Raw genomic sequence first — 18,053 nt, forward strand, 5'->3', positions numbered from 1 at the left:
TTGCACACATATGCGAGAAATGTAAAGGGTCACACCCAGTCACAGCGTGCCACAGGGCCCTGGGAGCAGAGAGAGGAAGGGGGCAGAACAGAGGGGCACGATAGGGGGGCCAGGTAAAGGTCCCCTCACTGATGAGCAGGATGGAATTGCACAGATTGTTAAATGATTACCCCGGGGACAAAGAACAGTACATGTTTTATGAGGGATTTAGGGATGGATACCGAATTCCTTATGAAGGCCCCGCTTACAGTAAGATTGCCTCTGAACTTGCCATTGGCTGACAACTACCTGACATTGTGGATGACAAAATAAAGAAAGAGAGATTACTGGGCAGATTTATGTGCCCATTCGTTACACCACCACTCCCCAATTTCATAGGGTGGTCCACAAAAAGGAACTGGGAAAATGCAGGTTCATCCACCATTTGTCTTACCCGAAGGGAGAGTTGGTCAAAGATTGGTTACATCCCACCTACTGCTCAGTGATTTATGCCTCCTTTGACCAGGCTATGGATCTTGTGATGGCGGCAGTAAAGGGCACTTCTGGCAAAGGTGGACATTCAGTCAGCATTTATACTACTGCTGGGTCACCCCGAGAGCTTCCACCTATTGGGATTGAAGTAGGAGCGTCAGATCTATTGCAACAGGTGTCTGCCAATAGGGTGTACAGTATCATGAACCTTCTTTGAGCAATTCAGCTCATTCCTGGAATGGGCAGCACGCAGGAGGATGTACAAGGGGGCCATCATGCACTACCTCAATGGTGTCATATTTGTAGGAAAAGAAGGGTCAGAAGACTATGGTGCTCCACTAGCATCCTTACAGAAACTGATGGGAGAGTTGAGCATTCCACTGGCCCATGACAAAAACTCAGCCCCCGGTACATGTGCTGACATTTCTAGGCATAGAAATTGACACAGTGAAGGAAGCATGTAGGTTACCCAATGAAAAGGTTGAGGGCCTGATGGCTGAAATTGACAACTTGGCGAAGGACAGGACATCGCTGGAAAATGTTCAGGAACTACTCTGGAAGCTCAACTTCGCAGCCAGAGTAGTGCCAGCAGGTAGGGTGTTTGCCAGGAGGTTAGCAAGAACCACAGCAGATGTGGCCCACAAGCATCACCACGTCCGGTTGAGTGCACCTCTCAAGGACGATCCGCGCATGTGGTGCAGCATTCTACAGGGGTTCAATGGGATTAGATTGTGGCAGGCCTTGTGGGTGACCAGGAAAGAGTAGCAGTTGTACTCTGACGCTGCAGGAAAGGAACATTTGAGCGTTATCTTGTGCTCACAGTGGTGCACGCAGAAGAGGCCTACACAGTGGCGTAAAAAGGGGAGATTGGGTAAGATCATGGCACTAGTACTATTCTCAATTGTAATAGCCCTCCTGCTGGGGCCGGGTGATTTGTGCAACAGGAGGGTCCTCTTTGAGCCATCAACATGTCTGTGGTTCATGCCATTAATTTGCAATCTGTCTCTTGCCCTGTGGTCCTGGGATAGTTAAGAAACTTGGTGGAGGTTTTGTCTGTACCAGAACATTGAGTTTAGGGCACGATATGTACCAGGTACTGTTAATATCGCAGCTGACGCTCTCTCACATTTTCAGTGGGAAAGGCTCCAAAAAGGCCAATTCACTGGCACAAAGACAGGGGATGAAGTTCAGAGTGGAATGATGGCAGCTGCTCAACGCTCTGGGAACTTGGGGAGCACTTGCTCACACCAGGAGTGCGGTCCAGATACCAGAGGGTCGACAGTAAGTTTGTGAGTTTGTCATGGGTCTTTGGATGCACTGAGATGTTGCGGGACGAACAAGCAGAGAAGTTTCTCGTTTGGGCTCACAAGGAAGGGAGAACAAGGAGCTGGGTGATAGGGTACTTGGTGGCAATGGCCTTCTATACTAAACTAAGCGGAGCAGGCGACCACACCAAGGGCTTCTCGATGCGTGCCCCCACTGAAAGGTTGGGGAAAGTTGGAAAAGACCTCGGAAGGATGGTTGCAAGCCCATTTTTTTGAGGTGCTGGTAAAACTACTGGGGGCATTACAGGAGGTTTGTTCAAACAGTATTGAAGTGACACCTTTCAGGGCCACCTTTGCAGTGGCATTCTTTGGGGCACTACGAGTGAGCAAACTGGTTGCAACAGGTAAGAATGATAGGTCAGGAAGGGCACTGAGAATGGGGTATGTGACTTTAACAAAGATGGGCGTAAGGATAAGATTAAGGAAGTCATTAACAGACCAGGAAGGGGAAGGGATCTGGATAGAGTGATATCAGACAGCGGACCAAGAGAGTTGCCCCACCTGTTTGCTTTCACGTTATCTGTCGGCTATTCCATTGGGGGGAGGAATACCTTCTAGTACACGCGGATGGTTCCCCATTAATGCTGTTTCAGTTTCGCAGAGTGTTGGCAGCAGTATTAATTAAAGTAGGATGTCACAGGAGTGGGTGGTCCTCAAATGAGTTCAGAATGGGGGCAGCCACCACAGTATTCCAGGAGCGAATGCCAGGAGCAGCCATAAAGAAAGTGGAAAGATGGGAATCTGAGCGTTACAGATTATTTGTCAGACCGAAAAGTCAGGACCCTATTTTGCCACTGGGTAAGCTGGGAGCAGGGGTAGCAATGGGATTTCCAGCCCATTTTTGGGTGGGGATTGGGAGGTGGAAAGGAAGGTTGTGAGAAATATTGTGCAGGTGCATAGAAGGGTACATGGGTGGAGGTTGAAGAATAAAATTGAGCCATATTGTATGGTTTTGTTTGTTTTAAAACCAGCAGGTCACACAGTGTGGGTCATTGGGCACTCCTTGATCATGCTAGCTGAGAAGCAAGCACAGGTGTGGCCAAAAAGAGGGGTCCATTTAGGATATCAGAACATCGAGCTGGTCTGGCTGGGCACACCGGGCATGCAATGGCATCCATTGGTTCCTTGTGTTCGCAGGCAGCTGGAATGGCTTGGAGCAACTAAGATGCTCATTGTCCACCTTGGAGGGAATGACCTCACGGATCTGGGCAGAGGTCAGTTATTCGAAGACATGCAGGAGGGCATTACAATATTAGGGCGCATGCTCCGGAAATCTGAGATTGTGCGGTCTAAGGTACTACCGAGACGTGTGTGGCGAGGAGTAGGGTCAAATAGGGCCAAAAAAAAGTCTAGGAGTTACCTAAATAAAAACATGGAGAGGTTTATGAAGCAGGAAGGGCTGAGTTTTTCAAACACTGGTTGTTGTGCGAGAAGGACCCAGAGCATTTTTCAAAGGATGGGGTTCACCTGTCTGACGAGGGTACAGATCTTTTTAACTTGGGTCTGTACGAAGTGCTGACCAAAGAAGGATGCTCGTGAAGGGGGATGGCGAGTATGATGTAATGAAAGTAGGAATCTGTTAGTTGGGGCATTGGGGTTGCGGGGGGCCACGCCCAAAGCTTGGCAGAGTTACAAGGGCCGTCCTAGAGAAGGAGGCAGGTTGCAGTCCTGGCGCAAACTATACCCGCTGGTTGCATGAGCCAGGATGGGATTAGACGGGCACTGACACCTCTAGGGGAGACTCCTCAACAACTGATTGTAGTGGCCTGGTTCACTCCATTGAAATAATATGGGAGCGACTGCACTAGAAGTTAGATACCAGGGCAGGCCATTTTTGCAAGAATGGAAACCGAAGTGAGGAGCACTCACCGGTTTTAAAATGAACTATGTAAACATGGGAATGGCAAAGCCACACGAAAAAGTATTTGTAGGCAAGGCATACTTGCCCCTCTGGCCCCCTCCGTCAGGCTCCCCTCCCCTCACCGGAAGGCAGAAGGACCGTTCCCCCAGGGTCCGGCTGGAACCAGCCGGCCCTGGGAAGACACAAAAAATGGCTTAGAATAAATAAACAATTAGTAAAAGTACAGCCAGCAGGTGGCAAGGGTAAAACATGTCACTGTGGTTAAATGCATCTTCATTGTACATGTATTTCTAAGCTACTGTACGTGTTAGATAATGTCCTAAAATGGTCCATACATGTTGGTAACTAAAAGGACATCTGGTTCAAAAGGGACCTTAATTAGTTTCGCCATCACCTTTTAAAGCTTACAATTAACCCTGGAATATGTGTTTTCTAATACTATCCAGACTTGATCATGTGGAGCTCTAGTTTGGCCTGCGATGGTACTGTTGAAATTATTTTTCTGTAGCAAGCAAGCGCAGTTTACTAGCCTGGGAGAAATTCCAGGCATTTACCAAGGCTCATTTCATCATTCTACCTTCAGAATTAAATTATCCTTTAGGATGGGGGTTTAAAGCTTACGCTTCGCAATCATTAGCAAACTTTGTCATCCATAAAAATCTTATCATTGAAGCAGCTTTCTATGTCTAAAAGAGATGCAGTAATAATGTTTTGGGATTATTCTTCATGGTTTAAATACTATGTTGGAATTGTCCTATTTGTGGATGGATTTTTGGTCATGATGAACGATGATTAATAGCACACTCTCTCTTTCAGATGTACAGATCGGAACTTGTGCTAGGCCTTACTAAAGAAAACAATACTAGTATCACTAGTAAAAAATAAATAAACACAAGTTATTATTAATAACACCAATAGTAATAATATCAACGTGCACTACCATACTCATCAAGCTCTTGAATTGAAAATTATGTGTCATTTCATCAAAAACACATCCATTATTGGAAAGGCTTAATGCAAAAAAAGCTACCCATTATAGATTCTCCTCTTACATGTGACATAGAGACAAACAGATGCGCGGGTGTAGAATGAGTGGACCATAAGATACAGTTAACGTACACACGGTTCATCATTGTGACTGAACACCTTATACAATGAAAATAAGGTTGCCATTTGCCATACCACAAACCTGCCTTTAGCATCTTAAAATAAAAGGTATATAGGACATTATTACTGTGAGGTAATATCTTACTTTAAATTGTGGTAGCTCTGTCTTTGTGAATGAGCACAATAATATCTGCTCCTCGTGAGTGCATTAAAGCTGGATTAATGCCAACTAATCTACAGTATTGAGGTGTAACAATTGCACTCCCACTGGAAAGCGGAAGCAGAGAGGAATTTCAATAATCAATGGGGATTTGAAAAATCCTCAGAAGCAATATTTCTCTACTGTGGGGTTCCTTGAAATTATGGATTGTGACCAACAAGGAGCAACACATTAGGTAGGTCTGCATTTTAGCAAAGCAATTGACACTGTGACACAAAGGTGTAAATTGCACGTAAATATGATTTGAAACACTGTGAATAATTGTAATTCAAACTGAATCTTTGCAGAGCATCATATAATAATAAAGGCATGTCTAGCACTCACCATCTGGTGGCATTAGCACCTTGTTGTTCTGCGTGCACCAGCCCACAGGGTGAAGCTCTGCCGTCATGACATCACACCAGAAGTCCGCCTTACGATCATCTCCATAGCCAAAGTAACGGAGGAGTAAGAGTTGCCCACAGGTGGTAATGATTGTGGCTACCCAGTAGGTGTCTGGATGGCTCTTGTTGGCCACTTCCAACTTCATCCCTGGTTGGAAACTGCTCTGAAGACTGATTTCCACCTGGAAGATGCAGAAATCATAAGCTTCAGAGTTGTGGCATATATCATATGTGATTATAGAACCCCTTAGGAAGTACTGTTTATTGTGTACAAATTATGTGTGAAAAATGGTTTTGAATATGACACCACAAGCATTAAAAATGTAAATGTAATACAGTATACATAATAGAAGAAAGAATTTGAATTTGTTAAAAAATACATATGTCAAAACATTAGATAAAATTGACGTTTAAAAAGTAGTTGTGTTTTAATGAAGTATGGTTACTAGTCATTAGAATGTAAACTAGACAGCAGTTGAGAACTTGATAGAACATTTGTATATGTGCAAGTTTGGTGAAGTTTCATAGATGAACTGGTAGCATTGATGATCTCTGTTAGAGGTAGGGGATGTCTAGTAATGCAAAGAAAGGCAATGTTCAATCTTCCTTCATTTACAAACTAAAGAATGCATTCCTCATTCACATTCTCTGTCCTTTACACAGTGTCTCAAAAATATGACCTGGCACTCTCAAATGCACTGAAAAACAGCAAAAGTTGGGACATGTGTATGCTAGGAACAGTTACATATGTGGTCATCCCAGCACATTACTCCATGGATATTTCACTAATGGCAGTCAAAGTTGGCACAAGAAAACATGAAGTTCAGCATGAATGGAGATAGGTATTTGGCTCACGTATCTTTTAGTTTGAATAGAAGTTTAATTATGATGATGTCGTAAATATGGGATACCTGAAAATAACTAAATGTATTTATTTTTTCAGTTTTTAAAACACAAATCTCTGGCCTGAGTTCAGTATGGCACTGTACAAGAAAACCACTAAAATGGTGATACATATATAATGGGATGCAGTTTACAAGAAAGATTACAGTGCTAAAAACATAACACTAATTGATACAAAGTATGCACAGTATAAGTAAAACAAGTTAAAATCATTAAAAACAAAAGCAATTTTAAATACATGTATTTTACAAGCTTTTCTAAACTCTAACAAGGGTATAATACATATTTGCTATCATAAACTATTCCAGGCAAGAGGGCCAGCAGCACGCTGTGGGATGTTTTTACCCATGCATCCAAGCCCTACCAAAAAACTGGGCAGTACTGGCATGGAAAACATCATGATGGCCAGAACTCCCCAGAGAGTGCACAGGGAAAACATGAAGAATAGGCTGCCACCCATGTTTGCCTATGTTGTGAGCACAGGAGGGCACTGCCTAAAACCACCATTGGGCTACACACACAGTAGCCTGAAACCATTGGGAATGGCAATGCTGATTGCCAAAAAGCAACTCAGAACTGTGGGGAATTCATTTTCTTAATCCCAAAAATGGTTGCAATACCGGTACTCACCACTATCAGAAAGCCAGCGTTTTAAAACCACCAGACTTTTGTGTAAAACTGAACAGAGGAACCCAAACCAGACCAAGGAAAGACTTGCTAAGAGGTGGATACAACGTAAAACTATATTCTGAAATGACTTGAAGGAAGTAATTATTTAATGTATAGGTAAAAATTGTAAGTTTGATTTAAACTGGGAACTAAAGTGACATTTAGCTGAATTCTGCCTGACAACTACCCCCGACAGGAGAAACCTGCTCAGCCACTCTTCCCAGGCCTAGCTGCATCCTGCTTCCCCACCAAAAGGAGTTGACACCTCTCTGATTAGATTAGGGGAGGGGCACCGCAGTAGGTTGCACAAAGCCTTGTCCTGAACTCAGGCAAATGTTATATTGGGGGGCCGTAAAGTGGCTTCCTCTTGGGAGAAGTGGGAGGAGAAGTGCCTCTGGGAGCCACCTGAGCTGGAGGCGGGGGCAGACAGAAGCTTCCCCCATGTGCTTTGGAACCTAAACCACACCCATCTGGGCCAGAGCATAATTTTAATAAAGATGGATAACTCATAGTGCGGACTTGTCAGAATTATATAAGTAATATCATTATTCTTGTGGTTTTTCTGTGCACGTTTTAAGAGGTGTTAGGACCCTGTGGTGTATGCTGGGGGGTTGCTAGCGGAAAATAGGGTCTTACTCCAAATGTCTGCATGTTAAAAATCTGACACTTCATCAATTAATGTCCATACTCCTTGCGCACATGTGTGTAATTTTTGGTAAATGTCCGATATTGGTAAACCAGTCAAAAAGCGCAAAATGTTGTCATTTTTGAATGCAAGCCCCCAGGAAGATCAAAGGCGGACAAGCATGGACCATAAGGAATATATAACGTGTACATGTAATTTCAACAAACTTTGTATCTGGGAAATATGTATTTGAATCAAATATAGATTTGTGGGCAAATTGACCAGGGGAGGATCCTCTGACCCATAAACAGACCTCATCATGATGACAATCCATTTCCTTCCCCCAATCATGGGAGAGGGGAGAATTAGCCAATGACTAGTAGAGAGGGGCAGGCTTAGCTAGGCCCAGGCACACACCCATTTACAAAACACATAAAAAGAGACTGCTGGGACAGGTAGAGAGATTCAATTCCATTTTCTGCGGGACGCTCTGCCGGGAGACTCCAGACTTCACATCCATCAATCTCCAAAGACCAGAACTTTACTTCAGAACTTAAAGCAAGGGCCTAAACCCACAAACTGAGAACTCTTCTCAGCAGGCCTCAGCATCCTTAAAATCATCTGCAAACTATTCCACAACCGGGCGAGCTGTTTGAATTCTGTGCCAAGAACTTTTGCCGGAACCGCAGACCAGACCCAGACCGCTGTGAGCAGAACCAGAGATCCGGATCGCTGTGAGCAGAACCGGTGCCTGATTGACCCGCCGAGCAGAGAGAACCGCCGCTGGACGTGTTGACCAGATCCGTGATGAGGCCTATTTCAAATTTATATTGTGAGTACCTAGCAGAACTGTGCAGAACCAATCTCTTAGTTAAAATAATCTAATCCAAACTATTTTAACCTAATTAGAACAGCCTCCTAGTAATCCTGTCATCTGTCATTCGAAAGCTGCGAGCTGTCATCTGTCATTCTAAAGCTGCAAACTGTCACCTGTCATTTTGAGTTTTACTTTAAATCCGAAAATCTACCTTTATTAAATCGTCCGTATCTCTTGAACCGTTTGGGCTAGGAACGTAGTTTAACTTTCATGTGATTCTAGGCTTTCCAACGAACCTAGAACCGACTTCCTACTCCCTATACTTTTTCCGCAATCGCGATTTACGCACTCGTGAAATTTACCGCGATTTGCGATTTGGCTCAATTTCTCCACTTGTCAAAATAGCAGCTCCATTCTTTCCTTTGTTAAAATCCGTTTGCAACCTGGTAATAACTCATAGAGCATTGCTAAAGTGAGCCTGAACTAATACCAACAAGCATCTCTCACTCACCCTGAATCTCTAGAGGGAATTAAAATCAGTTAGCACATTTTCCCATCCATTGCCATCACATTTAAAAGAATTTTGGGCCTGTGTTTCAAACTTCTGCCTGTTTCCTCTAAGCTTGCTGGGGGGGAACTGAATTCCGTATTGTATTTGATTGTATTCCCGAAGACTGTGTGTGTTACTTCCATCTCCTTGCATTGCATATAGGGGGGAGGGGGTGAATTGCCACCAGGGGAAAAGTGATTACATTGTCTTTTGTTGAAGCCATATCAAGTTATTTTCTGTACTGCATTTTATTCCACCTTGTATTTCCTTGAAACCATAAAGCATTTTCAGCTACCTCATCCTCTATACTACTCCTAAGTAACCAAGTGTACCACTGTAACATTACCCATTGTGGATCCACATCATATGTCTCAGTGTACTATCAGATATTAATTTATTATAAAAGTGTGATATATACATATTGTTTAATTTTTCAAATAAACCTTTTAATTTGCAAAACAAACCTACTTCTTGGCTCAGTGGGGTCAGGGGGATTCTAAGAGAGGGGTGTTATATAAGGGTTGTCATCCAGAGTACATGAACTGGACCTAAAAATATATCAATAAGGGTTTCCCTCAGCATCCCAGACTAGGCATTGACTTAGCTGTAGTGTTGAAGTGAAGCCGCTTAACAACGCCAAGCTTGTTTAAAAAGTCGTAATTCAAGTCATAATATATCTAGACTTTCTTTGGCCTCTAGAAATGCACAGCTTGCAAGCTAGGTAAGCGGGCTGTCACATCACCACGACCTTGTAAGTGCTGCAACAGATCTTGAAGAGTGCACAATAGTGAAGGGAGAGCCAATGAAATAAAATTAAAATGCAACAGAAATAATCTGATTGTCAGAGTGTGATACTGCCCTCAGGGGAGCCAAGGAGGAGGCGGGCAACCCCTTGAGAACAGCATTGCCACAGGCCAGGTGAGAAAGGACCAGAATGGCAGTACAGAAGTCAGAAGGAGAACAAAACATGGTTCAACTTTGCAAAGCAAAGACGGCTGAAAAATATAAGATTCTGCAGTGCGGGACTTTTGTATTTTGATATTTAGATGAGAATCTAGAGAGAAGCCCAACGATTTAACAGAGATCACTGAGGAAGGGGTGATACCTAAAGAAGCGATTGGAATGATCCAATCCTGAACAAGTGTAGAAGAGGAAGAAGAAGAAGAAGAAATCAAGAGTAATTCGGTTTGGAAGGCTTTAATTTCAGGGAAGGCGAGGACATCCAATCCTCAATGATAGGCGGGTACTTCATAAAATGGAGGATGTCACCTGAAGATGCCACTTTTAGTTATAATTGAGTGTCATAGGTGTACTGGTGTACGAAAATGTACAAACTGGTGAGCAGAACTCTCAGTGGTTCCATATAGATTTCAATAACAAAGGTGGTAATGTAGAGCCCTAAGGCACTCTACATCGAAGCAGCAAGAGGTCAAAGGTGGAGGGGCCCTCCTGTGCAAATCATGTGCAATGAGACAGAAAGGAGGAAATAAAAGCCACAACTGAAACTCTCACACCCATACCAGTGTATAGATGTTTAACAAGGTCTCATGGTTCACCATATCGAAAACTACTAAGAAATCAAAGAGAACCAGAAGACAGACATCATTGATGGGTAGCTATCTTTGTGCTACAACAAGGCCGGAATTTGCATGGAGACAGCCTCAAAAATAGGCGTGTGGTGGAGTGCTGGGAAGGCGAAGTGCTGCACACTTCTCAAGTACTTTCCCTAATAATGGGAGATTTGTGATGGGATGATAATTGGCATAATCTGCAGGGTCAAGACTAGGGTTTTTCAATGAAGCATACACTCAGTCTTTTAATGAATCTGAAAATAAGCTTTGAGTGAAAGAAACATTAATCCTAGGCAACCAAAGAGAACAAAGAAAGTCTGAAATAGATTTTTTATCAAGTAACCTGGAAGGGGAACATTGACATAGGAATTAGGTGCCATAACTGATAAATTGGTAAAGAGTCAGATTCAGATATAATATGATTCTAAAGGAAAAACAAAGGTTGTTGAACTCCATAGGAAGATAATTGGCAGTTTTTTTATGGCATGTTTTCGACAGGTAACACATTGATTGTTGTCTTGCTTTCATTTGAGAGGAGCACTAGGGAGCTGAAGGATGAGATTCTATTTTAATAGAACAAAAGGCACTTGAGTGAAAAGGTTCTGAGGGGGTATTTACACCAGTGAAGGTGGGCATACTAGAAGAAACAGAACTAAGAAGTTCAGTAAACGAAGTCAGAGAGACCTTTTTAAAAGTGCAAGCTAACAATGATTGAGGGGTACCATGAGAATGAGAAGGAACTTCAGAGACCAGTAAAGAAAAAGGAACTGCAAAGTGATCGCTCCAAACCCAGGGGTTGTCTGGGTCATAAAAAAAGAGTAAATTCAGTTGCAAAAAGTAGACCTAAAATATTCATTACAATGAAAAAGAGAGTGAGCCGGACTACCAATGCTGCCCCTCTGATAACCCAAACACCCCCTTCTGGTGAACATGACCTGTTCAAATTCAAACCTCTCGCAACAATGGATGTAGAGAATATTATCCTGAGTCTAAAAGCATCTAGGTGCCTAGGCGATGTCTGCCCAGCGTCAATTATTAAAGAGTCAACTAAAGAGCTTGCACCCTTTATCACAACCCTAATCAATGCTTCCTTTGCAACCAACACAGTACCGACGAATTTGCAGGAAGCCAGGGTCCCCGACACACCAACGAATTACAGACCTATCACAACTGTGCCCTTTCTCCTTAAGATTCTGGACAGGGCTGCCAATCTACAGATCCAGCATTACCTGGAAAGCTGAAATCTACTAGGACTCCGCCAATCAGGTTTCCGACCTAGACATTGTACGGAGACAGCCCTGTTAGACCTAGTAACTCAAATGGAGTTCATAAAAGCTAAGGGCAATTCGGAACTCCTTTTGCTACTAGCTCTATCAGCAGCCTTTGATTTGGTGGATTACAAAGTCCTTTGCAAACACCTCTCATCTGCAGCACATTTTTCTGACGAAGCCACCTCCTGGATCCAGTCCTTCTTAAACAATAGAACCACCAGAATTTTTTCTCGTTCCGCCTCTGCTTCTCCAGTCCCCGTCACCTGCAGAGTACCCCAAGGAACATGCACCTCACCCACCCTATACAACATTTTCACAAAGCCTCTCTTCAACGACTTAGACCAATTGGGTGTCTCCTATACAAACTACGCGGACGACACCCAAATCCTTATTTTCATCTCTGGTGACTACAACTTAAGACTCCAAGCAACTAAATGACATCTACCAAATAATAATAATAATAATAATCATAATAATAATAATAATAATAATAATAATAATAATAATAATAAATAAGAATAATAATTTGGCATTTATATAGCGCTACAAACCCTCAGGTATCTGAGCGCTGCTTATTATTACCCACGGTGTGTGGTGCTCATTTATCGACCTCGGAAGGATGAAAGGCTGAGTTTGGCCCCGCCGGGATTCAAACCTGTACTATCCTCTGCACGGATGTCAAAGCGAGCGCTCTACTCACTGTGCCACTTGATCTTCCAAATCATCCATGCGTGGATGGCCAAACACGGACTATGTCTCAATGACGACAAGACTGAGCTGCTCCTTGTAGGAACTCAAGCCAGACTTAACAGACTCAACAAACAATTCAATGCCTTCAATATTGATTGTAACATTATTACGGCCCAAAAGATGTAAAAACCTTAGGTATCGACATCAATTCCTCCATCTCTTTGACAAGACAAATCAACACTATGCCCTCCACTACTGCATACACATGCAAGCTTATCAACACCTGCAGACCTTTTCTGACCACAGGTAACTACATTGCTCTCGTCAGAGCCCTAGTCTTATCCAAGATTGACACTGCAATGCTCTCTACCTCGGAACCAACAAACACAGCCTGAAAAAGCTTCAGATCTTCCAAAATAATGCACTCAGATCAGCAACTAACCACCCTAGATCTCACCGCATCACAGACCTAAGGCACTGCGTGCACTGGCTGTCTGTCCCCCAAAGAATGAGTCTCAAAACCCTTTCGCTTACTTTCAAAAGCTTACACAACTTAGCACCAAAGTAATTACAAATTCATATGGAAATCTTCGGACCGGCCTACCAGATCCGCAAATTCCTACTGCCTGACCATTCCTAGGTTTAAACTCCAAAAGACAGGCGGCAGTAGCTTCCCAGACCACACAACCAAAATGTGGAACTCTCTACCAGCAGCTCTCAGAGCCGAACCTTCATTCAATATTTTTAGAAGTCAGGTAGTTACCTGGCTCAGACTGTAAATTCTCCTATAATGAATATCATACCTCTTTATTTTTTTCCCGCTTACCTGTCAATTGTACCACTTTCGTACCTTGTATCCACTCTGCTGTGATTAAAGGTAATCCTTTGTAAATTACCGTCTGTATTACTATTAATTGTTATCCTTGTAATATACCCACTGTATGGACATTTAATTACTTTTGCTTCACCATTGTAAGAAATGCGCCCAGATGCCTAAGGGCTTGGTGCGCTATATAAATAAAATACAATGCAATACAATTGTATGTACATATGTTCTATGCTAAAGGCATATGACTATATAAATAACACCTAATTATCATTATCCTTTGAGAATGGAAGGATGATGGAAGTAACTGGTTGAGGTTCAAATATTCCACACATTTTGAAACACAATGTTTCAAAGACACAGAATTATTGTTCCAATGTAAATTAAAATCACCTACAAAAATCATTATTTTAGCATGAGACCCATTTTGAGGTAATAAAAACATAAATGTACTTAAGAATATACTTTGACATATGTGGAGTAACATAAAACAGATGAAAGTATAAAGAAACCGGAGCTGAAAGATTTACAGGAAAAGAGAGGCATTCAAATAAAAAGTAGCAACGATGTCTCTACGATGTAGTTGCGAAGAAGATTAAAAAGTTACAGCTATGCTTCTTTCAACTGAAGCTGGATGATCAAGGCATATCAAAGAATGCAATCTAATGTCAAATGTCTCATTATAATTGTGGGTTGTTGCATTGTTTTCATCTTCCAAAAATCAGAAGCCCCTATATGAAGAGCTATTCTCAAAACGGTTCCAAGTCACAGCGGGGGGATCAACAGACTTCTTACTCTGTGAGCATATAATTTCTATATACAAAAGAAAGTCCTATATTTATATCTGGTGTCAACTTCCACTCTCCCCACATTTAGTGGAATTCTTTTTCACAAACTTTATTCGTTGAGCATCAATATATATAAAAACAATCATACAGTCACACAGTGCCCGTCTTTCCTGGGGAGCAGGAGCCCCCACACTACAGGAGCAGTGCCTGCCGCTTTAGAGAAGCCTCCTAGTGCCATCCAGCATAAGGTAGGCACTGGGACTTATCAAGCTGTACCTCGCGAATCTTACAGCCTCCACCACATGCGTGACGGATGTTCCACCAAACCGGCTTACAATTCGCCACATTTGCACCTGATGCCTGCAACTATCCATCCGGGACGAAACCCTTCTGGTTTGTGCCCCTGCTATCTTTAATCTCGTGCTGACTCCATTGCCAGCCACGAGGACCAGGACCTTCAAAAATGGCCGCTTGCCATTTTACTTTCATTCTTTCCACCTAACTTCCTCCTCCTACGAGCAACTCGACGTGATTGGCTGATTTCATTTTTAACCAGCCAACCCTTCGCCAGCAGGCGAACGCCGGCCCACCAACAAAGGCACACCTCCAAGGCTAACACCCTGTTGTGAGCCTGTCTGGAGCCAACTGAGCCACGGCCAGTAATGCTGCCTGTGTCCCTCTTCACGCCCTGGCACCTCATCCTGGTAAGCACACACCTAACAGCTTATTTCTACAAACTGCGCCCTAAGCACTAACGCTTTCACAGCACCACGACTCGAGCGGCAGCTGCATCACGATCCTCCTTTGCACTGCACGCCATCCGCGCGCAGTGCTCCTACTAAGTTTGTACTCAAATGCCTTGTCTCCTACTTGTCTCCTACATCATGTAATGCGCATCCGACCGTCTACCCTAACCAGAGAGACTTGCATTGCAGCGCTCGAACAATGTCACTTACCGTATGACTTCCTGTCGAGTGCATACCCCACACACTGTACCTGTACTGTATATATGTCACGCCTGCTTATATATGCCACTTCTTGCCATCATATGTGCCTATGCCAAATTGGACCAGCCTACTATTCGCTTTTGCTTAAGCTCAATACAGTCCGAGACTAGCCTTCTGATCACCATCACATGCACCTACTGCTTGCTAGGGTTTGAGCCTTTATGCATACCGGGATATGCCAATTGCTCCATTATTATATGTTTATTGAAGACTACAGTGTATCGCTGCATTACGCATGACTGTCATACCATACCTGCCATCCCCAGTATTTGCTTAACCTGCATCGGACGTTGCCATTGTTGCCTGCTTCATACCTATACCCGCTTAGTAGTCATTTGACCATGACTTAAACATGCTTGCTGTTAGCTCCCCACCTAAGTATAACAACGGTCCTGTCTGCCTTACCCCCTCTGCACAGTGCCTAAACTACTATGTGTTGTCCCTATGGTTGCTTTCAGACCGCTTAAACTGTGTTGTGCCTTGTAGTCGCTTTCAGACCACTTTAAACTGTGTTGTGCCTTATGGTCGCTTTCAGACCACTTTAAATTGTGTTGTGCATTATGGTCACCTTCAGACCACTTAAATTGTGTTGTGCCGTATGGTCACTTTCAGACCACTTAAACTGTGTTGTGCCTTATGGTCGCTTTCAGACCACTTAAATTGTGTTGTGCCTTTTGGTCGCTTTCAGAACACTTTAAATTAGGTTGTGCCTTATGGTCGCCTTCAGACCACTTAAATTGTGTTGTGCCGTATGGTCACTTTCAGACCACTTAAACTGTGTTGTGACTTATGGTTGCTTTCAGACCACTTAAATTGTGGTGTGCCTTATGGCCGCTTTCAGACCTCTTTAAATTGTGTTGTGCCTTATGGTCGCTTTCAGACCACTTTAAATTGTGTTGTACCTTATGGTCGCTTTCAGACCACTTTAAATTGTGTTGTGCCTTATGGTCGCTTTCAGAACACTTTAAATTGTGTTGTGCCTTATGGTCGCTCCTGATAATACATATGGCCAGAAGATATATAACAGAAATTTTCCGTATCCCCCACCCATGGTACCACAACCTTTTTTAAGACAGGGGGGACCCAGAGGCCATCCCTGGGGCCCCCCACCAGTGCCCATGTTTTAATACCCCATGTGGAGAACACCCAAAGGGAGAAGACGCAGCCGCCGGTAGAATTAACTAGACAACATCAAGAAATACCGGTTTTCAATTTATCAGACACAATACTGACTAAGATGGAACTAGAAGTTTTATCTAAAGGACTTACATATGTCCCCACTAATCCAACAAATTGGTTTACACTGGACAAAGGACTCCAAGGCTTCTTTAGATCAATAAGGCTTAAAATACACTTTCAAGACTCCAACTATGAGCCTCAAATAGAAGACACGGGTCTAAATGTGAAATCATCCTTCAGCCCCAGTGATAACGATATTCCACCCACGGTCATGGCATTTGAAAAATGTATACGACAAGAGGTTAGAAAACTCCAGATGGATTCAAAAACTCAACACCATAATCTATCAAATGGTGAACGCAAAGCACTTAAGAGTTTGGAAGACAATAACAATATTGTCATTAAAAGTGTGGATAAAGGTGGAGGGATTGTGATTCAGAGCACCCAACAATATAAGCAGATGGTTGGTGCCCTGCTCAATGATCCATTGAATTACAAAAAACTGAAGAATGATCCCTCGAATGAAATTAGAAACCAGATCCAAGAAATAACGAGGTATGCTCTAGAACAAGGTTGGATCTCCGAGAAGGAAGAAACTTTTCTCAACACGTCAGAGGGCAGGATCCCGGCTTTCTACGCTCTCCCCAAGATCCATAAAAATGCATCCATCCCTCCAGGTAGACCCATAATTTCTGGGTATGGCTCTGTCTTGGAACCAGTGTGCAAAGTCATAGATTTCTTTTTGAAACCTTTGAGACAAGCAACTAGCACCTACCTGAAAGATACTATGTCTACAATTACACTCTTTGAGAATCAAACCTTTGACAAGAATAAGGACCTGTTGGTAACCTTAGACATTACTTCCCTTTACACTAACATACCCCAAGAGGCAGCACTGAAATGCATCAGGAACCATTTAACTCACCACATGGAACAGAAACGTGTTCCAGCCAACTTCATAGTCGAACTTTTGGAATTGGCACTAACCAGAAACTACTTTTCCTTTGATGACAACTTCTTTATGCAAATTTGTGGCACCGCAATGGGGGCTGCTTTCGCACCTAGCCTAGCCGTACTATTTATGTTTGAGTTTGAAGAAAAATACATACTTTCAACTCAGAACCCATTCACGAACTGTATCAGCAGCTGGTATCGCTATATAGATGATATTATCTTTATATGGCATGGCGACCCTGATCATCTCCAAGAATTTTATGAATGGATTAAACAAAGAACACTAGAAATCAAGTTCACCATGAGCTACAGTTGTGACATCATCAACTTTCTAGACCTTCAGATACTTACTCAAGGTGGCAAATTATCTTGCACCTTGTTCAGGAAAGACACGGATCGTAATACTCTACTTCACTTCAACAGCAATCATCACAGAAACCTAAGAAATAACCTTCCTTATGGCAAATTTCTTAGGCTACGGAGAAACTGTACAGACATCAGTCAATATAAAATACATGCAGCCAACCTAGAGGAGAGATTATGAGCCAGGGGCTATCCGAAAAAACTGATTAGGAATACCAACAAAAGAGCACTCTACACTCCACGGGAGACCCTATTGACCCCTAAAAACAGGAACAACGAGGAAGACCGACTAACATGTGTCACTACGTTTGGACCGGATACTACCAGAATACAACGAACAATCAAAAAATTCTGGCCACTTATACAATTGAGCCTTCCAGATGAACAAACCCCAAGAATGGCTCTCAAACGAGCTAAGAACCTAAAGGAACACTTAACCCATTCACGTCTTAAGAAGACCACACGATCAACCC

The 18,053-nt window shown here is 43.0% G+C and overlaps 1 protein-coding gene across 2 annotated transcripts in view; it reads right to left on the bottom strand.

Moving 5' to 3' along the window:
- Positions 1-18,053, bottom strand: part of SFMBT2 (Scm like with four mbt domains 2) — a 957,919-nt gene that overhangs the window by 656,601 nt on the left and 283,265 nt on the right. For both annotated transcript variants that reach the window (XM_069629673.1, XM_069629672.1), the window contains exon 4: positions 5,309-5,549. In XM_069629673.1, coding sequence (XP_069485774.1) covers positions 5,309-5,549 — 241 coding nt within the window. The remainder of the gene's footprint in view (positions 1-5,308; positions 5,550-18,053) is intronic.

This window comes from Ambystoma mexicanum, chromosome 12 (assembly GCF_040938575.1).
Source record: "Ambystoma mexicanum isolate Mex_15411 chromosome 12, UKY_AmexF1_1, whole genome shotgun sequence".
Classification (NCBI taxonomy): domain Eukaryota; kingdom Metazoa; phylum Chordata; class Amphibia; order Caudata; family Ambystomatidae; genus Ambystoma; species Ambystoma mexicanum.